The 20,357-nt window shown below is 45.1% G+C and overlaps 1 protein-coding gene and 1 long non-coding RNA gene across 4 annotated transcripts in view; both read left to right on the top strand.

Annotated features, from left to right (window-relative positions):
* Positions 1-1,054: 1,054 nt before the first annotated feature.
* Positions 1,055-12,306, top strand: LOC120616076 (uncharacterized). 2 transcript variants are annotated; one of them, XR_005656466.1, is made up of 4 exons: positions 1,055-1,307; positions 1,452-4,682; positions 9,957-10,114; positions 11,890-12,306. It is a non-coding gene; the product is annotated as an uncharacterized LOC120616076 (long non-coding RNA). The 2 variants fall into 2 exon arrangements; XR_005656465.1 differs by having other exon boundaries at positions 1,055-4,682.
* A 1,525-nt stretch (positions 12,307-13,831) lies between these two features.
* The window catches only part of TMEM120B (transmembrane protein 120B), a 35,794-nt gene continuing 29,268 nt past the window's right edge, over positions 13,832-20,357 (top strand). For both annotated transcript variants that reach the window (XM_039879380.1, XM_039879379.1), the window contains exon 1: positions 13,832-14,043. In XM_039879380.1, coding sequence (XP_039735314.1) covers positions 13,975-14,043 — 69 coding nt within the window. In that variant the 5' untranslated portion in view covers positions 13,832-13,974. The remainder of the gene's footprint in view (positions 14,044-20,357) is intronic.

Raw genomic sequence — 20,357 nt, 5'->3', positions numbered from 1 at the left:
ATCTCCACTTCCTATTCCTTCCTTAGAAACTTTCCTTTTAATTTTCTCTCTCCATCCCAACCCTCTTTCTTTTTCTGTTTTTAATTGTCAGAAGAATGCTCTGTCAGAACCTAACATAATGTCTGCAGAGATAAGCCTGTGGAAATTACAGTGTTCGAAAATAGCTGTGAGGCAAAGAAATACAGTTCATAAATCATCTTAAGGAAAAATGCACAGCCTCACCAGCAATTAAAGAAATGAAATTTAAAATGACCCTTCCATACTATTACATACTGTCTAGACTAGGAAAAATGTGCGAAAATAATGGACTGTGATATTGGCACCACTGCACACTCTAGTCATCCTGGCAATAACGTATTTCCTCCTGAAGAACCATCTGGAACTGTTACAGGCACTATAAAACTGTTTTCTGACTGAATAATTTTGCCTGATAGTTATGTATGTATGTATGTATGTATGTATTTAATAGATTGTTGGTGTGAGACGTAGCATTGGCACTTTACATACTTTTCCAAAAAACGTACTTTTCACAACAATCCTATGAGGTAGGTAGGAATCCTTATCTGCATTTTTTTTAAATCGGCACACTCTTAAGACTCACAGATGTTAGGTAGGATATCGAGAATAAAGGAGCATGAAAGTAGCTGAGCCAGGATTCAATCTCAGACCTCTTGACCTAAGAAGATCTGCCCAGAACACCACTTTACCTCTGATTTCTGAAAATTGCCTCCAACGGCATGGTACCATGGGGCGAGGGAAGAAATTTACACAAAAATATACAAATCAAGGTAATTATTACAAAAGGCACAACCGGCAAATGCACACAGGAGGCAATGTAAATTGGGCCTGGCACACTAGTAGGCTCTCAATAAACGCTCTATTCTTTTAAAGCAATTCGTTGAAAACGGCTCTGGCCCTTTAAAAGTCAGAGGCGGGTTAAGAGAGAAAGGAGGCGGGTCACGATGTGACGTAAAAAGCTCTTGCCTCATTTAAATGAGCATGCGTAGAGGCTCGCCTTCTTGCGCCACGTTCCTGCACTTAGTGCGCATGCGCTGCCCGAACCGGGGAGGCTCTCGGCTCCGCCCGCCTATTCAGGTGGGCGGAGGCCGTCGCGTGAATTCGGTGAGCCTACATTCTCCCGCGCAATTACCGAGCCCCGCCCCCTTTCGCGCATGCGCATACATCAGCACTAGCTCGAGAGATGGATGGATGGCTCCTGGAGTTGCGCCTGCGCTCTGGATGGCCTTGCCGGAAGTGGGCGGGATCCGGGCCAAAGCCGAAAGGGCGGCGGTAGAATTGCGGTAAAGGTGAGTGTAGCTGAAATTTGGCAGCTGTCTCAAATGCCACGCTGCAAAATTACTAAATCTACGCATTTGAAGACCGGAATATGAGCACAGCGAATTTTCCTGTTCCCTAAATTTTCTCTTTCCCCATGAATTCTTAATTTCTAGAAGACTTAAAGACTCAAGTCTTGAAGTTGTGTTTGGAGGACAGGTTCTCGCCCGCATACACATAGTAGTCGCTAGGAAGATGGAGCCAGCACAGACCACAAGTCTGCACAGAGTTAAGTGTGATTTTGTGTCATAAATGTATCAATGCTTTGGACGCCCCTTCGTGTCGGTTCATCCACCTTATAAACATTCCGGTGCAAAGTATATTATGTTTTATATATGTACACGGTGCCGAGTGCTGGAGATTCAAAGATGAATTATAATTCAGCCCCTGCCCTTGAAGAGTGAACGCTAGGGGGAAGGACTGTGGGGTCCAGGGATAGGAACAGCCTGGGCAAGGTCTTGGGGGTGGAATGATAGTGTAAAGACTGGAGACTGTCTTGATTTAAACGGAAGGGTGCCATCGAATAACCTGGGAGGCGTGTCCTAGAGTAGGGCAGACTGGGAGTGAGGAGGGCTAGATGCCAAGCTGAGGGAGCTTTCACAGGACCTCATAAAGAGCACAGAAAAATAACGAAGAAGCAAACACGTAAACTCTTACATGGACCGTAAATACACTAGTACAGCCCTCCCCACAGGGAGTCACACAGGGCCTTGTGCTTGGCTAAATGCTCTCCTGTCAGCATTTTTAAAGTCTTAATTTTTAAACAAGGGATCTTACGTGTTCATTTGGCGTCGGGCCCCACAAATTATGCACTTGGTCCTGCCTCCCTCCTTCAGCTTTTCCCTGCGTCTTTGTTTTCTCTTTCCTAGTTCTACTCTTCTCTTCCTCTCTCCTCCTCTCTTCTATTTTTCCCTCTTTTCTTCCTGTTTCCTTCCTTGGTTTCTTTACATTCCTTTAAGCCTGTGTTTATGTATGCGTGGCCCTGTAAGCCTGAAAACATGGATGTAATTGTGTTTCCCCAAAAGATACTGAAACCCTAACCCCCACTACCTGAGAATTTGACCTTACTTAGAAATAGGGTCTTTGCCGATGATCGAGTTGAGATGAAGTCGGAAGGTGGGTCCTAATCCAACACGACTGGTGTCCATATGAAAAAAGGGAGTCTAGACACAGAGACAGACACAAGGAGAGAGTCATGGAACAGATAGATGCTCCCCCGGAGCCTCCAGAAGGAACCACACCTGCTGACACCTTGATTTGAGATTTCTAGCCTCCAGAACTGTTTAAGTCACCCAGTTTGTGGTACTTTGTTAAGGCAGCCCAGCAAACAAATATAATTCTCAATAAGTCTTTAAGAAATACTTGTCGGATAAGGGATGGATGAATACGAGACAATTTTATTATCTCTGGCTCTTCAAAAGACCAAAGATGTATCAAGATAATAACTTTGTCCAACCTTTCAAATCTGGTGAATGTTTGAAAAACAGGCCCTTTCCCAACCTATATCAATTTCTCCTGTGATATCTTCACTGTGTTTGATTAGTACTGACTCAGTCCTGTGCCTCAGATTTGTCCTGGGCCATGATAATATGGATGGGTAGAGTGGGTAGCTATGGCTGTAGACACTGTTGGTTGCTACTGAAATTCAAAACTCCACGTCCTTTTCCTCCTTGTTGGCAGATCTCCAAATATGTTAGCTTCCCTTTTGTCCAGAGAAAGTGATCCACTCCCCAGAGCCAAGAGGTGGATTATAATTGGGCAAACCTCTTCTGTAAAGATAGTAATTATGTTTTTGGCTTTGCAGGACAAATGTTCTCTGTTATATATATCTGGCAACAGTAACTGCACTTCTAAAATGTTGAATGAAATTGATATTGTGTTGCAAATAATATGGGTTGCATTCATTACTCAAAATGCTAAGCCCTGACTTAGTTTGTTCAAAATACTACAGGCTAGGTGGCTTATAAACAATATAAATTTATATCTCACAGTTCTGGAGGCTAGAAGTCCAAGATCAAGGTGCCAGCATGGTCCAGCGAGGGCCCTCTTCTGGGTTGCAGACTTGTCACATGGTGAAAGGGGCTAGGGAGCTCTGTGGGGTCTCTTTTATAAGCGCACTAATCCCATTCCACCCTCATAGCCTAATCACCTCCCCAAAACTCCACCTCCTAACACCATCACACTGGGGATTAGGGTTCCAACATGTGAATTTTGGGGAGACACATTCAGACTATAACAGGCCCTAACTATAAATCATTAATAAGAAAATCTGATTCTCCTGGTACAGTACCATAGAAGGGTTCTGTATGACAAATCCATTCTCATATCCCAGATGGTATTAGTTCCCTTTTGCAGTTAAACCAACAACCCCTGATTCTGAGGGGCAGACGGTAATAAACCTTCCTTTAGTTCACTGAGTTGTGGGCTGGCTGATCTGGGCTGGCCTTGGCGAGGGCAGCTCTGTTCCAGTGTCTTTCATCTTCCCTCTGGGATCGAAGAGACTCAGGAATACTCTCCTCACTGCAGTGGCAGAAGTGAGCAAGTCTGTTCATGCTAATAGTTTTGTTTTTTTTTAATCGTTGGTAACATTGGCCCAAACAGCCTGCGTGACCAAATCCCAAGTGAAGAGGTAGGAGGTACACTCTGCCTAGGGTACGTACCATGCTCTGTTGATCTGCTTGCAGTGAGTCCTTTACAACACAGTCCCATGTCAGGTTCCTAGCTGGGACGTGATGACAAGGAACAAGCTGAGGTCCAAGCCCCTGCGCTGTAATTGACTGGATAATCAGGACAGCTGTTATTCTCTGAATCTGTTTCCTCATCTCTGCAATATAGAATAGTATTTATCTCTCAGGATTGTTATGAGGATTAAATGAAACGCTCTCTGTGAAAGCATGTTGTAAACAGCAACTATTCACACTGCAGATGTGTACAAAATGTATAAACGGTGATGTCTGCACTCTTGTCAAACAGAACGGAGCGCTGAGAGGCGCTGAGCAGTTGGTCAATTCTGTAACTGCCTTTTCTGGCAAGTGGCACTTAATTCCCCATTTCAAATAGCCCAACAGCAGCTTCCGTGAAAACCCACTTAAACTATTTTTCTAAAAATCACCCACCATATGGAATATGCTTTTCAAAGGTACTTTGAAAATGCAGAATTGTCGAACTCTTTCAGGGGGTGTGAACTGCTTTGGAAGATGGTTCGGTGGCATCTGGTAAAGCTGAAGATACGGGTAACCTCGCAGCTGGCAAAGAAGGTACCAGGATAGATGTACAAAAGTGGCCATCGCAGCAGTGTTCAAATGCCAACCAAAGAATGCCCTGGACGTTTGTCAGTGACAGCACGGGTACGTCACTTTGTGTACTGTTCATACAATAGAATGTCGCAGCAGTGAAAACGAATTATAGTCACACACAATGTGCATGGGTCTTAAAAACAGAATATTGATCCCAAAGAAGACAGGCATAAAACCAACCAACAAAGAAAGTATGACTTCATATCAAAAAATTCCAAACCAGGAAAATCAAATCTATGTTATGTAGAGCTGCAAACATTTGGGGTAAGACTGCAAGAAAAAAAACAAAGAAATTACCATAAAAATTAGGATTTTAGTTACCTTTGGAGGAAAGAAAGGGGTCGTAGGTGGAGATCGGCCTGTGCAAGGCTTCTGGGGCGCCCTGGGTGTAGTTACAGAGGTGTTCACCTCATAATTATTTGTTAAATTTGTATAGAAGATTTTTCTGTACTTTCCTGTACGTATATTTCACAAATAAAAATTTTCTTCCCTCCTTCCTTCTTTTGAAATTTCCCAACACAAAAAATGAAAACATTAGGCATATAGGTAATGTCATGCTTTCATCTTTTTCATTCTGTATTCGAAGCCTCTTGTTCTCTTGTTAGTAGGTGCTGGGGGGCGGGAAGCATGGGAAGGTCAGGCATCAGTCTCTAATCTCTAATTCCTTAAACTGAGAAATGAGATTTGGAGCTTGGTTTCATCATAACAAAATTCTACTGGGCAGAAATAATTGGAAAGTCTTGTGTTATTCATCGGTCATTGCCTTCCCTTTGAAGATCTCTTAACATCTTTTGTGTGTAACACAACATTTAACACTACATGCACTACAGACCTGCGGGAGCCTTATCCAGCTTTGCTCTGTATTGTAACCTCAGAGCCTAGCATAGTTCTTGATATGTAATAGTCACTCAAACATCTGTATTATTTATAACAAATTTATTAAGATACGAGTGACCTATCATCAAATTCACTCTGTAAAGTGCACAGTTCAGCGGGTGTTAGTATATTCAGAGCTGCACAACCATTACACTAATTCCAGAACATTTCCATCTCCCCAAAAAAGACAGCCCGTCCCCATCCACATCACTCTCCCTCCCCTTCATCCCCAGTCCCTGGGAACCACTCGTCTGCTTTCTGTCAGCGTGGATGTGCCTGTTCTGGACACTTTATTTCAATGGAACCATACAGAATGTGGTCTTTTGTGCCTTCTTTCACTTAGTTTTCGAGGTCCTTCCATGTGATAGCAGGCATCAGTACATTATTCCATTTTGTGGCTGAATAATATTCCGTTGAATGGAATATCAGTTTGTTTATCCACTCATCAGCTTACCCATTCCCCCATTTGGGTGGTTTCCACTTTTTGGCTGTTATGCATAATGCCACTATGAATATCTGTGTACAAGTTTTTGTGTGGATATAGGTTTTCTTTTCTCCTTGTGCTATACCCAGAAGTGAAATTGCCAGATCAGATGGTAACTCTGTTTAACTTTTTGAGGAACTGTCAAACTTCTTCAAAGTGGCTGCCCCGTTTTCCATTCCCACCGGTAATATAGGAGGGTTTTAATTTCTCCACATCTTCGCCAACATTTGCTATTGTCTGTCTTTTAACTTTAGCCATCTTTGTGGGTGTGAAGTGGTATCTCATTATGATTTGATTTGTGTTTCCCTAATGGCTAATGATATTGTGTTCAATCTATGTATTTGTTAAATGCAGGAATAACCATATAAGTTTCCAGATTAAATAACTACACCAATTTTTTTTAACATTATTATTTTTTAAAATGACTATTGTAATTGTTTTCTGGTTATAAAAGTAATGTATGCTCAAATGATTATTCCAAGCCTCAGGATAGTGATTAATTTAGGGGGAAGGGAGGGAGAAAGTTTCGATCAAGGGGGAGAAGCATGGTGTTAGCTAGGGTGATGACTATGTCTTATTGTTTTTGCTTTGCTTTTTGTTTATTTGTTGTTGTTGTTGTTGTTGTTGTCAGTGTCTTATTCTTAATCTGGGTCTTAGTTATCAGATTCTCTTTATAATTATTATTTAAACTATACATAAAAATCGTATGCATTTTTCTGTACGTGTTATATGGCACAATTAAAAAGCAAATATATTCTCATTTTTGAAAACTTGGAAAGCAAACATTTTGTTTTATTAAAGATGAAGAACGTTGAAATAGTTCTACCATCCAAGCTCTGTGAGTAGTAGTTTTTTCAGGTGAGAGAAAAAAGAATATTTGTAATGAAATCTGTTGACCAAGTCCTTTTTTGCCTTTTGTTGGAAGGAACAGACATTCTTAGACATTGCCAGCAGGTGGCGCAATGATACAAGATTTAATCTTTCAGGCTTTAAAAAAAAAAAAAAAGCAAATGAAAACAAAAACATGAAAATCCGCCAACGTTTCATTTGGTCACTGGAAAACAGTTTGGTGAATTTCCCACCACCTACAGTCTTCCTGCATTATCTGTCATCATACAAAAGAAGCTGGCGAATCTGCCTTCACTGGGGGAACTGTCAGATGTAATTCTTCAAATGCATCAAACAAAGAGAAGAACATAGAACAAGGCAGGATGTTTTCTCCCTGTTGCTTGACAGAGGGCTTTCAAAATAATAGGATGGCTGGAACCCAGGATATAGGGCTTTTTGTGTCTGCAACAAATGAGGACAGCAAAGGTGTCTAGTAATAAATACATTCCTCAAATACAGTTAGATGGTTTTTGAGTTGGATTAGGAAGTATTCAATTTCTAAACCTTTATCAAGCACTTCCTTCCACTCACACCTTGTTGATAATGGCCATTAGAGGTTGGGGAAATTTTTATTATTTAAAAAAAAGCATTTTTATCTGGAAACCAAGCCAAGAAAGAAATCAGAACATATAAAGAACCCTTACAGGTCAACGATAAAAAAGGGAAATAACCCAATTTAAAAATGAGGAAAGGATTAGAATAGATATTTATCCTAAAGCAGATATACAATTGGCCAATGAGCACATGGAGAGAGAGTCAACATTCATAGCCATTAGGAAAATGAAAAATCAGAATCACGGTGAGATACACTCCACACAGAACTATAAGATGGCTGAAATGGAAACGGACAATGAAACGTGTTGACAAGGATGTGGAGAAACTGGAGGCTTCATACACTGCTGGTGGGTGCGTAAAATGGAACACTTTGGAAAACAGTCTGGCAGTTCCTCAAAATATTAAACCCAGAGTTACCATCTGGCCCAGCTTTTCCACTCCTAAGTGTAACACTGAGAGAAAGGAAAACGTGTCCATGTAAAAAAAAAAAAAAAAATCATAGAAATGCTCATGGCAGCATTATTTATAATAGTCAAAAAGTGGAAATAACCCAAACGTCCATCAACTGATAAATGGATAAACAAAACGTCTAGTTCCAGTCTTAAGGCCTGAGAACCAGGAGAACTGATGGTGCACGTTCTGGTCCAAGTTCAAAGGCCTGAAAACAAGGAGTGCTGATGGTGTAAATCCAGGCCCAAGAGAAGCAGAAGGCCCATGTCCTAGCTTAAGTGGTCAGGCAGAGAGAGAGAGAATTCCCCCTTCCTCGACCTTTTTGTGCTATTCAGACCCTCGACTGATGGGATGAGGCCCCCCCTTACCTAGTCTACTGATTCAAGTAAACACCCTCACAGACAACCCAGAACGTTTAACCAGATACCTGGGCATCGTGTGGCCCAGTCAAGTTGACACAAAAATAATCATCACAATATCTCAATAAAGCTATTATTAAAAATATGTATTACTCTTCAAAACTATCGAGGTTCTCAAAACACAGAAAGACAGATACTATCGCAGACCAGAGGACACTCTGGAGATAGGATGCCTAAATGCAACGTCAGACTGAACCCTGGGATAGAAAAAGGACATTGGTGGAAAAACTGGTCCAATCCAAATAAGGCCTGGAGTTCCGTTCATAGTAATACACCTATGTTAATTTCTTTGTTTTGATAAAAGTGTCACGATTACGTACACTGTCAGCATGAGAGAAAACTGAACAGTATGTGAGAACTTTGTATAATATCTTCGCAGGTGTTTTTTATCCTTGGTAAATCTAAAAATATCCCCAAATGAAATACTTATTAAAAAAAAAAACACAACACCAAACATATAAAGTCAGTGCTTTCCGGTGTTTGCCAGGTGCTTTATCTGCATCATTACATTTAATACTCACAATTATCCTAGGAGAGCAACCCCCAATTTACAGAGAAGGTGAATTAGGTTCTCAGGATCCTCCCAGCAGGTGGTAGCACTGACATTTGATCTCAGGTCTGTCCGACTGGGCCAAAGAAATCACACAGCCCCTGTTCACCCAAGACTTCACAGGCCTAGGTCAGTCCGGTAATGCAAACAACCGAATAAGGACATAAAAGACATTTTGATACCTGAAGAGTAAACATTAAACAAATGAAATTTAATAGATAATGTTTGCTGTTTACATTATAAACCCGGGGACAGCAAGATAGAGGCTTAAAAATTTCTATCAAACCCCTGGACAACATTTAAGGGGGAAAAAAAAAATCAATTTACATGATGGACCATTTCTGTTATACTAAATTCATCTGATCTTTTTCAGGGTACATGAATGATTGTATAAAGTTATATACTGATATAACTTTAGTCAGTATATACACATTATTTGGGGTTCTACTTTTTACTTACCGTGATTTGATATACCTGTTGACAGGCATCCATTCAGTTCCCATAATGATCATTTAAAAAAAAAACACCACCAAACATATAAAGTCAGTGCTTTCTGGTGTTTGCCAGGTGCTTTATCTGCATCATTGCATTTAATACTCACAACTATCCTAAGAGAGCAACCCCCAATTTACAGAGAAGGTGAGCCATAGAGTATTCCATGAAATAGACAGAGGGGAGTGTACTTAACTGTTTCCCTGTGGTGGGGCACTTGGCACGCTTCCAGGGTGTGGCTGATCTGAAAAGTGCTGCTATAAACGTCTTTGCACAAATCGCATGTCACGATCTTCGGGACTATTTTGAGCAAGGGCATTTGTGGGAAGCAGATGAAAGAAAAGCCCTGGAATTTTCACTTCTCCTGGGGCAGGTGCTCTGATTTTAGACTGGCTCTCGACATTCTGCAGTGCGGAAGTAACACAGCTGCGGGTGGCTGGGTGATCTTGGGGAAGGTCTGCGCCTTGGTCTCTCTCTTGCTTGTTTTTTTTGTTTGTTTTTTTTTTTAAATGTGGTCCTTGGACCAGCAGTGGCTGCAAGCTCATAGAATCACAGGATCTCAGGCCCTTGCTAGAACCTACTGAATCAGGATCTGTATTTCATGTCAACAGGATTTCTGGGAGGTGGTTCACGAGCACACTGAAAGTTGGAGAAACCATGTCTTAGAGTACTTACCTCCTGCTGATCGGGCTCATAAAGGAATTCCTCGGAAGGTCGTCCTGAGGACTTAATGCGTTAATACATATACATGAAGCATGCCAGGCACATGGTGAGTGCTATGTGTCGGCTGCTGTTACGATTCTTCCTTGCTGGCTGAGCAAATTCTCCTGCTAGCTGGTCCCTACATAGAGTGCCTTAAAGGAAACAAACAGGGAAGATTCCCCCTGGTGGTGTGGATGGTGGGAGGTAGCCTGGCAATGCACTTTCTCATCAAGATCAAAGTTCTGAAGAAGAGCCAGATCCAGCTCGGGAGAGCTGAGGAGAGAGTCTGAAAGTGCTCCGGGCAGGAACGGGGACAGGGTGGCAGCCTGGTAAGAAAGATCTGATACTTTCTGGCACCTGAGCAGCTATAGGATGGGGGTGGCCCGCCATGCCATCTATGGGAGGGCTTGTGAGCAATGCACATGGAGTCCTGACCCCACAGAGAGAACAATCCCTTAGATTTGCAAGCTGATGGCCCATCAGCCTGCAGATGAGGTGAATCTGCCCAGATCTCCCTGGGAGCAGGGCCGGCCTCTCCTACACACCGGGTGGGGTAGGGTGGGGTGGGGGTGTGTATGGGGAAGCGTGGGGCTGATGGACCTGCTAGGATTGAGAAACTGAGAGCAGAGGTGGAGGGGTGACTTCTTCCCCAAATCCTCTGTTTGGTGACACTTTATTCATCCTTTGAGGGCCTGGTTTATTTTATTTTATTTTCTATTCTAACCTCAATTAAATAAACCGTTTTCTGTTTTCCCACCACTTGAGCGATTTATCCAGTTTTACAGTCTTCATGACACATTAGATCGAGAGTGTCAGACTCAAATATCTCTAGGGACCACAGGTTATATAAATCCATGATATAGGATGGGGCAACAGTTGAGCATAGCCGAGACTATGACAACGGGCCCCACGTGAAGGGGACAGTGTTGCTCTGTTCTAGCCCATTGCCATGCAGGAATGTGAGCCCAGTGTGACCAGATCTTTCCATTTTTCAAGAGAAAGCAAAAGTCTGAATTTTTATATAAAATGTATATATTTTTAAATTTAAAGACATTTAGATAAATGTTTGTAGCGGCTTTATTCATAATAGACCCAACTGGAAACCAAAGGTCCCTCAACCAGTGAATGGATAAAGAATGAGTAAACAAACTACGATACACCTGCGCAAAGAAATATACTCAGGGAAAAAAAAGAAAGAAACAACTGACACACAATAGTCATCCAAACCTCAAATGTGTTATGCTGACTTCTGTTTCTGGCCAAGATGCAGTAACGTGGATCAGATTTACCCTCTCACCTGAAATGACCAAAAAATTGGGAAAAATATATATGATATTTTTCATTCAAGACACTAGACATCAAGTCGGTGGAGGACAGTGTTCCCTACGACAGGAAACAAATGGGGTTAGTCTCAGAGAGAGTTTCTAGGCTGTGGTGCAGGGAGCGTGACCCCAGGGGGAGCCTGGAAGACCCCCCGAGTTGAGAAGACAGAGCTGAGAATCCAGGGGGATCAAGGAGGTTAGAATTCTAGAGAGGAGACGGCTGCGTGCAGAGAAACCAGAGGTCTGGGGAGAGCCCCCTCCAGAAGTCAGCTGAGCAGTGGTCAACATGTGCACCACCTGCGGGAGGCCAGGAAGGAACCTCCCGGAACGATGACAGGTAAGAGCGTACGGCACTCCCACAGGCCCAGGAACAGGGCCTGCAGCCAGACTGGAAAACCTCATGGTTCATGGGACACCGGTCTTGCCTCAGTAGTGGGAAAAAATTAGCTTTAGACTGAGCACCGTTTCGGTCCCGGGTAAATGTTAAAAGCATGATTCAAAAGGATCAATTTGTTTCCAGGGAACTGAACTGCATCCAATATAAAGCCGAAGAATATTTTAAAGAATATTAAAATACAAAAGAAGAAGGGGGAAGAGGAGAATAAGAAAAAGGAGAAAGAAGAGAACCAATTAACAAGGCCAAATTCACAACAAACGACTTCCAATCCATAGTACCCATGCACGCAAACCAGCCCTGTTTCACCCTTTTTTTTCTGAGAGGTGTTGCTATGGGTTGAATTGTGTCTCCTAAAAAGATATATTGAACTTTGTAAGTTACATAAACGCCTAATCACTATGTTGTACACTTGAAACTAATAAAATATTATATGTCAATTGTAATGGAAAAATAAAAAAAAAGACAAACAAAAAATAAATAAAAAGATATGTTGAATTGTAATTGTAATGCAAAGTCGGACATTAATTGCTGAGAATCTTGAGTAAGTCCTCAGTTAAGAATTGCAAATATTTCTCTGTGTGCTTATGTCCATATTCCCCATTCATAGTTCTCAGAGGGGTCTATGAACCCCAGAAGTTGAGAGCCTCTGCAGTAGATGATCTACAATGTTCATTCCTTCGACAAAAATTTATCGAGGGTCTACTCTGTGCCAAGCTCTGGGGATCCAGTGACAAGCAAGACAGAGACAAGATCCCTGAGATCTCACGGAGATTACTTCCCCGGGGAGAGAAATATACCACCAACATAGAGACAAACATTTTCATATAACGGTAACTCATATGCAGGAAATAAAACAGGGATACATAAGTGACTGGGAGGTGTGAACCTCCAGGTGTTCAAGAAAAGTCCTTTCTTAAGGTGTTGAATTGTCTCCCCCAGAAAGATATGTTGACGTTCTAATACCCACTACCTCATTATGTGACCTTACGTGTACATAGGATCTTTGCAGATGTAATTAGTTGAGAGGAGGTCATACGGGAGTTTATTGGACTTTAATCCAATTAAGATTGGTCGACTTGTAATGGGAGAGGACACACAGACACACACAGGGAAGAAGGCCATGTGACAACAGAGGCAGAGATTGCAGTGATATAGCTGCAAGCCAACGGATGCCAAGGATGGACCGCCACCACCAGAAGCTGGAAGAAGCAAAGAAAGATTCTACCCAAAGACTCAGCAGGAACCTGGTCTTGTCGACACATTGATTTTGCACCTTCGGCGTTCAGAACTGTGAGAGAATACATTTCGGTTAAGTCACCCAGTTTGTGGTATTTAAACCACCCGGTTTGTAGTTAGGGAAGTCCTAGGAAACAGGTGTCATTTGAACTGAAGCTTGAATGATGAGCAAAAGGCGAGTTTATGAAGATTTAGAGGGAAGGGTGTTCCATGTAAGGGGATGAGGGCGAGATAGGAGATGTGACTGGAAAGCTAGGCGAGCACAGACCTTGAGGGGAGGGAATTTGGATTCAATTAGCTTTGAGGCGGCTGTGTCATCTGAGCGGCAGGAACAGCTGTCGAGATAGTCATCCAGAGTCTTAGAAGGCAGGAATCTAGGATGTTATTTGCTGCAGTAAATAATGACACCGAGAGATGACATGCCCTCTCTGTGCTTCCCCGCCCTGCCCGGTGACCTTGCTGGATAGTCATCGTCAGTTCCAGCATTCCAGGCTGTCGGTTTGGGCTAAGGTCAGGCAAAGCCAAGGGGTGGTGAGCTTTCAACCCACCCTCCCCCAATCGCCTTTCTCCCTCCCGAACTCAGACACCCCACATAAGCGCTGCAAATGCAGCCTGCGGGCAAGTCGCCCAGCCTCAGCGAGAAGACAGAAATTCTGGAGGCGCAGAGGCACTCCCAAGGGGACAGCGACAGACCCAGCCAAGCCCTGCAAAGCTGCATTCGCCCCCTGTGCTGCGCGCCGCACGCGGGGGCGGAGCCGGGGAGCGGCGTGCGCATGCGCGGGGCCTGCCTCCCGGTGAGGGGGTGGGACGCGAGCCGGGGCGGGGGCCGTGACGTCAGGTGCGCGCGTGGCTCCGGCTGCGCAGGAACAGCTGGTGGCTCTGAGGCAGCCGGCGAACGGACAGGCGTGGGGTGCTGGTGACCCGCCGCGCCACTCTGCGGGAGCAGCCGCCGCCGCCTCGCACCACTGCACCATGTCCGGCCAGCTGGAGCGTTGCGAGCGCGAGTGGCACGAGATGGAGGGACAATTTCAGGAACTGCAGGTAGGGCCGGGCCACCTGGTTCCGCAACTCTGCTACCTGAGGCGCAGTGCCTCCCCTTCCTGCTCTCCCGGCCCGGGCCGTAGGCACCGGCAGGGCCCAGGGGGGTGTCTCTGGCCAGACTCTGGGGGCCGGTGGCCCGCGTGGGCCAGCACCCTCCCACATCCCAGCGCTTCAGTTCTTCATCCGCTTGGAGCGCCCAGTGGAAGCCCCCGGTCCCCCGCCCTCGCTCTAGGTCTGTGCCCCGCGCACCTCCCTCGCTGCGGAAAGTTGGTCTGTCGCCTCCGAGGGGAAGTTCCAGGCGTGTCCATGTGGGGGAGGCCTGAAGGGACAGGTACACGCTGGGACTCAGAACAGCCCCGCCCCCACCTCCGCAGGGGGCTTCTCTGCCCCCACCCTCACCCACTGGCTTTTGGCAGCTCAGCTGCGCCTCTGCTCTGGTAGGGCAGCCCCCCACTGCAGCTCTGTTCTGGAAAATGTGCTTGGGAGACGTTCACCTTGAACCCCTGGGCTTTTCTTAGGAATGAGGGACCCCTGTCGTCCGTCTTTGGGGTTCCGGTGTCGGCGCCCGTTGCTCTGGCGCTGCCGCAGGCCGAGTTTGGGGTGGTGGATGGCATCTGTCAGTTCTGACAGCTGGGCTGCCTCTCTGCCACAGGCTGCTCCCAGCCCTCACGCTTCTGGCTGGGAGCCCGACACGGGGTGGGGTGAAAGAGGTCCCTGGAGAGAATGGCATTGCGGCAGCAGGGCCCAGGTAGGACTTATACCTGATGGGAGTTCTCAGAGGCCTCAGCTACCCACTCTGGTGACGAGAGACGCCCCAAGAAACCCTGAGGTTGGCCAAGGGGACTCCTGGACCATTTTTGGAGAGGAGGCTGCTCCCTCCGCAGCTACCTGATTGTGTTTGTTTTTTCGAAGTTGGGCTCCGCTTGCCTGAAAATCCCATCACACACGCTCACTCCTCATTTATCCTAAACATGTAGCTCTTGTCTGCAGCGGGCTGGCCTCTTACAGAGTCCAGAGGAGCCGGGGGAGAGTGCCGAGTTTGTCTGCATGGGTCTTTCTAGACATGAGCAGCAGGTCGGGGTGAATAGAGAGCGGGGTGCTGGAGAGACGGAGCAGGAGGGGGTGTGTGTGCCATGACAGCTATGCGCAGGGGGTAAGGGAAACGGGACCGGAAGGGTGTATCTCTTTCTTGGCCTGTCCAGCGTTTGTGGATTGTTGCCCCCTCCTTCAGGCCTAGGTCTCACCCAGTTTCCAGGGGACCTTTCTGGCTCTACTGCCATTAAGTAGACTCCGCCACTTCTTAACGCTTTGTCCTCCTGGGCTGGCTCGCAGGTCATGTGCAGCCGTGGAGCCACGGCGGGTGGATGTTAGGGTCTGGGCTGGGAGAGAGGCTTTCTCCTTGACGCTTTTGGCTTTTGTCGTTCATCATTCCTTCCCCTTGCCCTGCCTTAGGATAAGGGGAGGAGGAGGAATCTTAACACTTCGGAGCTATGCAATTAATGCAATTAACAGCAATTAGACAGCAAGTCTTGGCAGGCAGAGGTTGCAGAGGAGACATTTGATTTGTTGTGTTCTTCTTACTTGGTGTCTCTGGAGCCCAGGTGTGTGAGGAACAGAGAGGAATTGGGAATTAATTGTGGATTTCGTCCCCTGGCACCTAGCAAGGGCAGACCCAGTGGAGACTGTTATGTCTCCTGATTCTTCAGCGGTAGGGGAACTGCAATGGACTGGGTCCGTCTTTGGGAAGAGGGACCCTGTAGGCTCAGGCTTTGGCAGCACTGGCTGGGTCAGAGGCCTGTGATGGGTGGAAGGCCACAGAGTCTCCTGGGGGTTAAGGTCATCGACTCTGTCTTCAATTCATAGATGAGGACGTTAAAGCTTGGGCATGCTAATTAAACTGGGGTCACATAGCTACTCAGTGGTCACACTGGGGCTAGAACCTAGTTCAGCCGTCTGTCCTTGCGTTGGGAGGCCTCTCTCTGTCACATTAAATGCGAGAGGTCCGAACTCCTGAGATGAAAGTCTGTGGAATATGCAAATAATAAGTAGGGTGTACATTGTCTCTGTGTATGTGTCGGACAGACTTTGAGTTATGAGACATTTGTTGGGGAACGAGGAGGTTACAACAGGTGGGCAGGTGGGCAGATGGGAACTGGAACGGTTAACGGTACGAAGGATTTTTCCCCCCACACAGTCTACCTTAATTTTCCTACGTCTACCTCAAAATCTGGGATTCGTGGGTTTCATGCTCATCTCTCCCCAACTGCGTCATTTGGGGCGCACCGTACAAAGTCTCTTGTGTTCCGTCTCTCCTTCCCTTTTACAAATGAAAAGAGGAAAGAGGAAACCTGATTCTCCAGCCCTAGAGGATTTGAAAGGTCTTTAGAATTCCTCCCCATCCCCCCAAAAGTCACACTCTCTGGGACTTTCCAGAGGAAAGGATCTGATTTCTTTTGACTGTGATTTGCATCTGCCAGGGCCTCCCTGGACTCAGGGGCAAGGTCATGTTGCAAGGGAGACTTTGTATTTGGATGGTTGGGATTTCAGCCTTGCTGGTGAATTGCACGTGGGTCTGAGACCGGTATGTTTGGCCCAGTGGCCTGTGGTATGACCACAGAAGGTCACTTACAGACAGGGTGGCAGGTGTTTTAATGAGCAGTCCTGCCTTACATTACTGGAAACCTGACCCAAGAGGGGCCTTTCCCTGAACCTGACCTCATAGAAATGCAGGGGCCTTGTGGGCCATTGTAAAGATTTGGGCTTTTACTACCAATGAAATACACATTCCTCTAGCTGCTGTGTATAGGATAGACAGCAGGCGGGCCAGACCGGAAGCATAAAGATAGCATTATTTCATTAAAATCTTATGAAATGGATCTTGCTATCCCAAATTTATAGAGGGGAAAATCACACAAAGTCTCTGACAAAATCACTTACAATGGCTTGTAAGTGCTGGAGTCAGGATTTGAACTCACACTGGTAAACACCAGAGTCTGTGCTCTTAACCACTACCCAAGGCAAGTCTGTGCCCCTGTACTCATTTATGGGCTTTCGTTTCTATTCTATCTTGCATTGCCTTTTGGGCTTCTCTCTCTAGAAGCAGGTTGTACAGAAGGAACCCTGGATAGGGAGTCAGGATTCCTGGGTTCAGGCCTGACTTCTGCCACTATCTAGTATCTGACCTTTAGGAAGTCACCTCTTTGAGCTTGAGTTTCTTTATCTGCACAACAAAGGCTGACAATAATAATAATAATAGTAGTAGTAGTAGTAGTAGTAGTAGTAGTAGTAGTAGTAGTAGTAATGAGCTAACTATTTGATCCATGGACCATCTCATTCAATCTAAATGACAAACCTGCTTTACAAATGAGGAGACTGAGGCTATGTTAAGCAACTTGAAAGTCAAGGAATCAGAATTTGAACCCAGGCCACCTGTGTAGGTCGGATACTTTTTGGGTTCCTAACACAGTGCCTTCCAAAAGTATCCTGAGAGCCTTAGTTCTGGAAGAAAGCTTTTGAACTTGCAGAGTCTCATTTCATTCGTGTGGTGCTTTAAAACAACACATTAGTCAGGATTCTTAGTTGCAAGTGATAGAAACCCAGTTTGAGTGGCTTTGAGCCAAAAAGGGGGTTTATTGGCTCATGTATTGGGAAGACCAGCGGCAAATGGCTTCAGGTTAGACTTTATCCAGGGTCTCCAGTGACATCTCTTGTCTCCTCTATGTCAGCTTTATTCTCAGGCAGTCTCTAAAGATGACCATTGGCAGCTCCCGGCTGACATCGACCAGCTTAGCAAACCTGGTAAAAACAGTGCATCTTCTCGCCAGTAATTTCAGCAAGAGTCCCAGGGCTGACTCTCATTGGCTCAACTTGAGTCATGTGATCCTCCCTTACTGAACCAGTCATCCGGGTACTGATTGGTGGCTTGGTTACCTGTCAGTCCCTGGAACTCAGGACTGAGATCAGTGCCAGTCAAACTACACGAAATAAGAGTCGGGGAGGGATGATCCCATGAAGGAAAATCAAAATACTGGTAGTAAGAAAAAAAGAGGGATGCTGGACGGGTATCTTTTTGGGGGGGAAGTAACAGAAACAGTCTATATTCGTGATTCTCAGACTGTGTCAGGACTCCTTCACGGAGCTGCAGCAAGGTCACAGGGGCACTGTGGGACGATTAAACTTTCAAGGGAAACAATGACATTCGTCACGCACGGCTTACGGCGCTAACTTGGTTATTTTGCAGGTGCACGTTAGATCACGCTAAATCCTTTTTGATGATGTTCTGCTTTTTGAAGTTGGGTCTTTAGTGGTCTCTGATTAAAGTCAAGTACTGTGTGAAAGTCAATATGGAACGAGAAATGAGGGCATCAGTGTCTGATCTGATCCCAAGGTTTGAGAATTTATGCAGACCCTAACAGGCCCACATACATCCCATTAGTAAAAAATTTTGGTCATTTCAGAATGAAATAAAAATATTTTTTTATAAAATTTCAGTGCATTACTTTTTTCCTAAAAGGCTGCTAAGTCGTTAGGACATAAATACTTTTCAATTATGTGACCTAAGGACTCTGAAAAGTTTACTGAGGCGCTCAGGGCAACAACGAAGTTTAGAAACCTTTGTTTCATGTCCTGATGGTGGCGTTGATAGTTATACAATTGTACATATTTGTCAAAATTCATGGAATTGTACACCTGAAAACTGGTGAATTGATATGTAAATTATACCGCAATAAAACTGATTTTAAGAAACCAGTACATGGCCCGTTACATATACCTCATTTCCTAGCCCTTTCACAGCCGAAGAAACTGAGGTACAAAGAGATGACATACTCAGCTAAGAAGTGGCTGGATGTGAAGTCGGTTTGACTACATAGCGTAATCACTTAGCTATTATGTTATCCTGCCTGACACACCTGCCAACACCTCTACTTACTGCCCATATAACAGACATTATGAATCAAACCTTCCATGTGACTTAGACTCCTTCCCTGTTTAGACTTGATACAGTTTAGGTGAAGTCAGCTTGCCATCCTCGGTAGTGTTTCCATGGTGATGAGTCTTAGTTAAGTATACTCAGCATCCAGATATCTTTATTTGCAGTTCATTCCTTGGAAAGAGAACTATATAAATGTAATCTTTCGAAAACTTAACCACCAGAGAAGGGCAGAGCAATAAGACACCACATTTTGGTGACGGCCATGGCTCTGTTGCAACTGACCAGGTCGCCTGCCAACTTTCGATGCTCCTTGGCCAGAGCCCTGTTTGAAAATGCCACGAGATGCCATTGCTGGCAGTTCTTGCAATAAATGTTGACTCAGGAGTTCTGACTCCCCAGTTCTGAATCTTACAACTCAGCCAGGTTGTGTTAAGAAGTTATCTCCAGATGTTTCACAGCTGTGCTGGGACCTGGAGCCATTAACCTCTTCATCCCGCTGGGGCAGAGCTTGAGTGAGGCCTCAGAGGACAGGTGAGGCGGCAGATTTTCAAATCCTCTACCAGGAACTCTCTTGTCTGTGTCTTCTACACGTGGTGTAGAAGGAGGGTAATCAGACGCGTAGGAATGACGCTATGGGCATCTCAGCTTACAGAGCTAATGTTAGTACTTCTAATTTTTAAAATCCATTCTACATTTTTGTAAGTAATATATATCTACATAGGTAAAAATTCAAATAAGAGGTGTGTATGAGAATTCTTATAACACTTGTTTATAACAGCTAGAAAAAAAGGCCCATCAGAATGGATAATTCCATTGGGCATCCATGGAGTGGGGTATGAAGAGCAGAACGAATATACTAGAGCTACATGTATCAATATGGGTAAATCCTTTAAACAGGAAAGCAACATTGAGTGCAAGCTTGCAGAGGGGTGTATACAGTATGACATGTGTAATAAAGTTAAACATTCAGAACAACACTGTGTATTGCTTACTGATACAAATCTTTGTAGCACAAATATAAAGACTTGCAAGGGAGTGATACGGGCTGAATTCAGTATAGTGGAAACTGAGACAGGGCCCGGGCAAGAAGCAGCGACTCTCCCAAAAGAATCCCACCGAAGAGTTTAAGGAACGGGCTATTTATGGAGATGTGGCAGTTAGGGAGTGAGACCCCTGGAGCTGGGATCTGTCCTAGTCCTAAAGGGGCAGAGAGAGGGGTCAGTCACCAGAGTTTGGCCAAAGCTTGTTGCAGGGGAAGAGGACAGGGCTGTAGTGGTGAAAGGCTATGGGCAAAGCAGGGAGGCGACAGGTGGCCCAAACATCCCACCTGTCTCCCCTCCAGCCTGCCGGTCTTCTGTCCTGGCCTCCCATTGGCCAAACC

The sequence above is a fragment of the Pteropus medius genome, unplaced genomic scaffold (assembly GCF_902729225.1).
Source record: "Pteropus medius unplaced genomic scaffold, Ma_sr-lr_union100, whole genome shotgun sequence".
Classification (NCBI taxonomy): Eukaryota; Metazoa; Chordata; class Mammalia; order Chiroptera; family Pteropodidae; genus Pteropus; species Pteropus medius.
The sequence above is the reverse complement of the archived record's forward strand: the minus strand, read 5'-3'. Positions and strand labels throughout refer to the sequence as shown.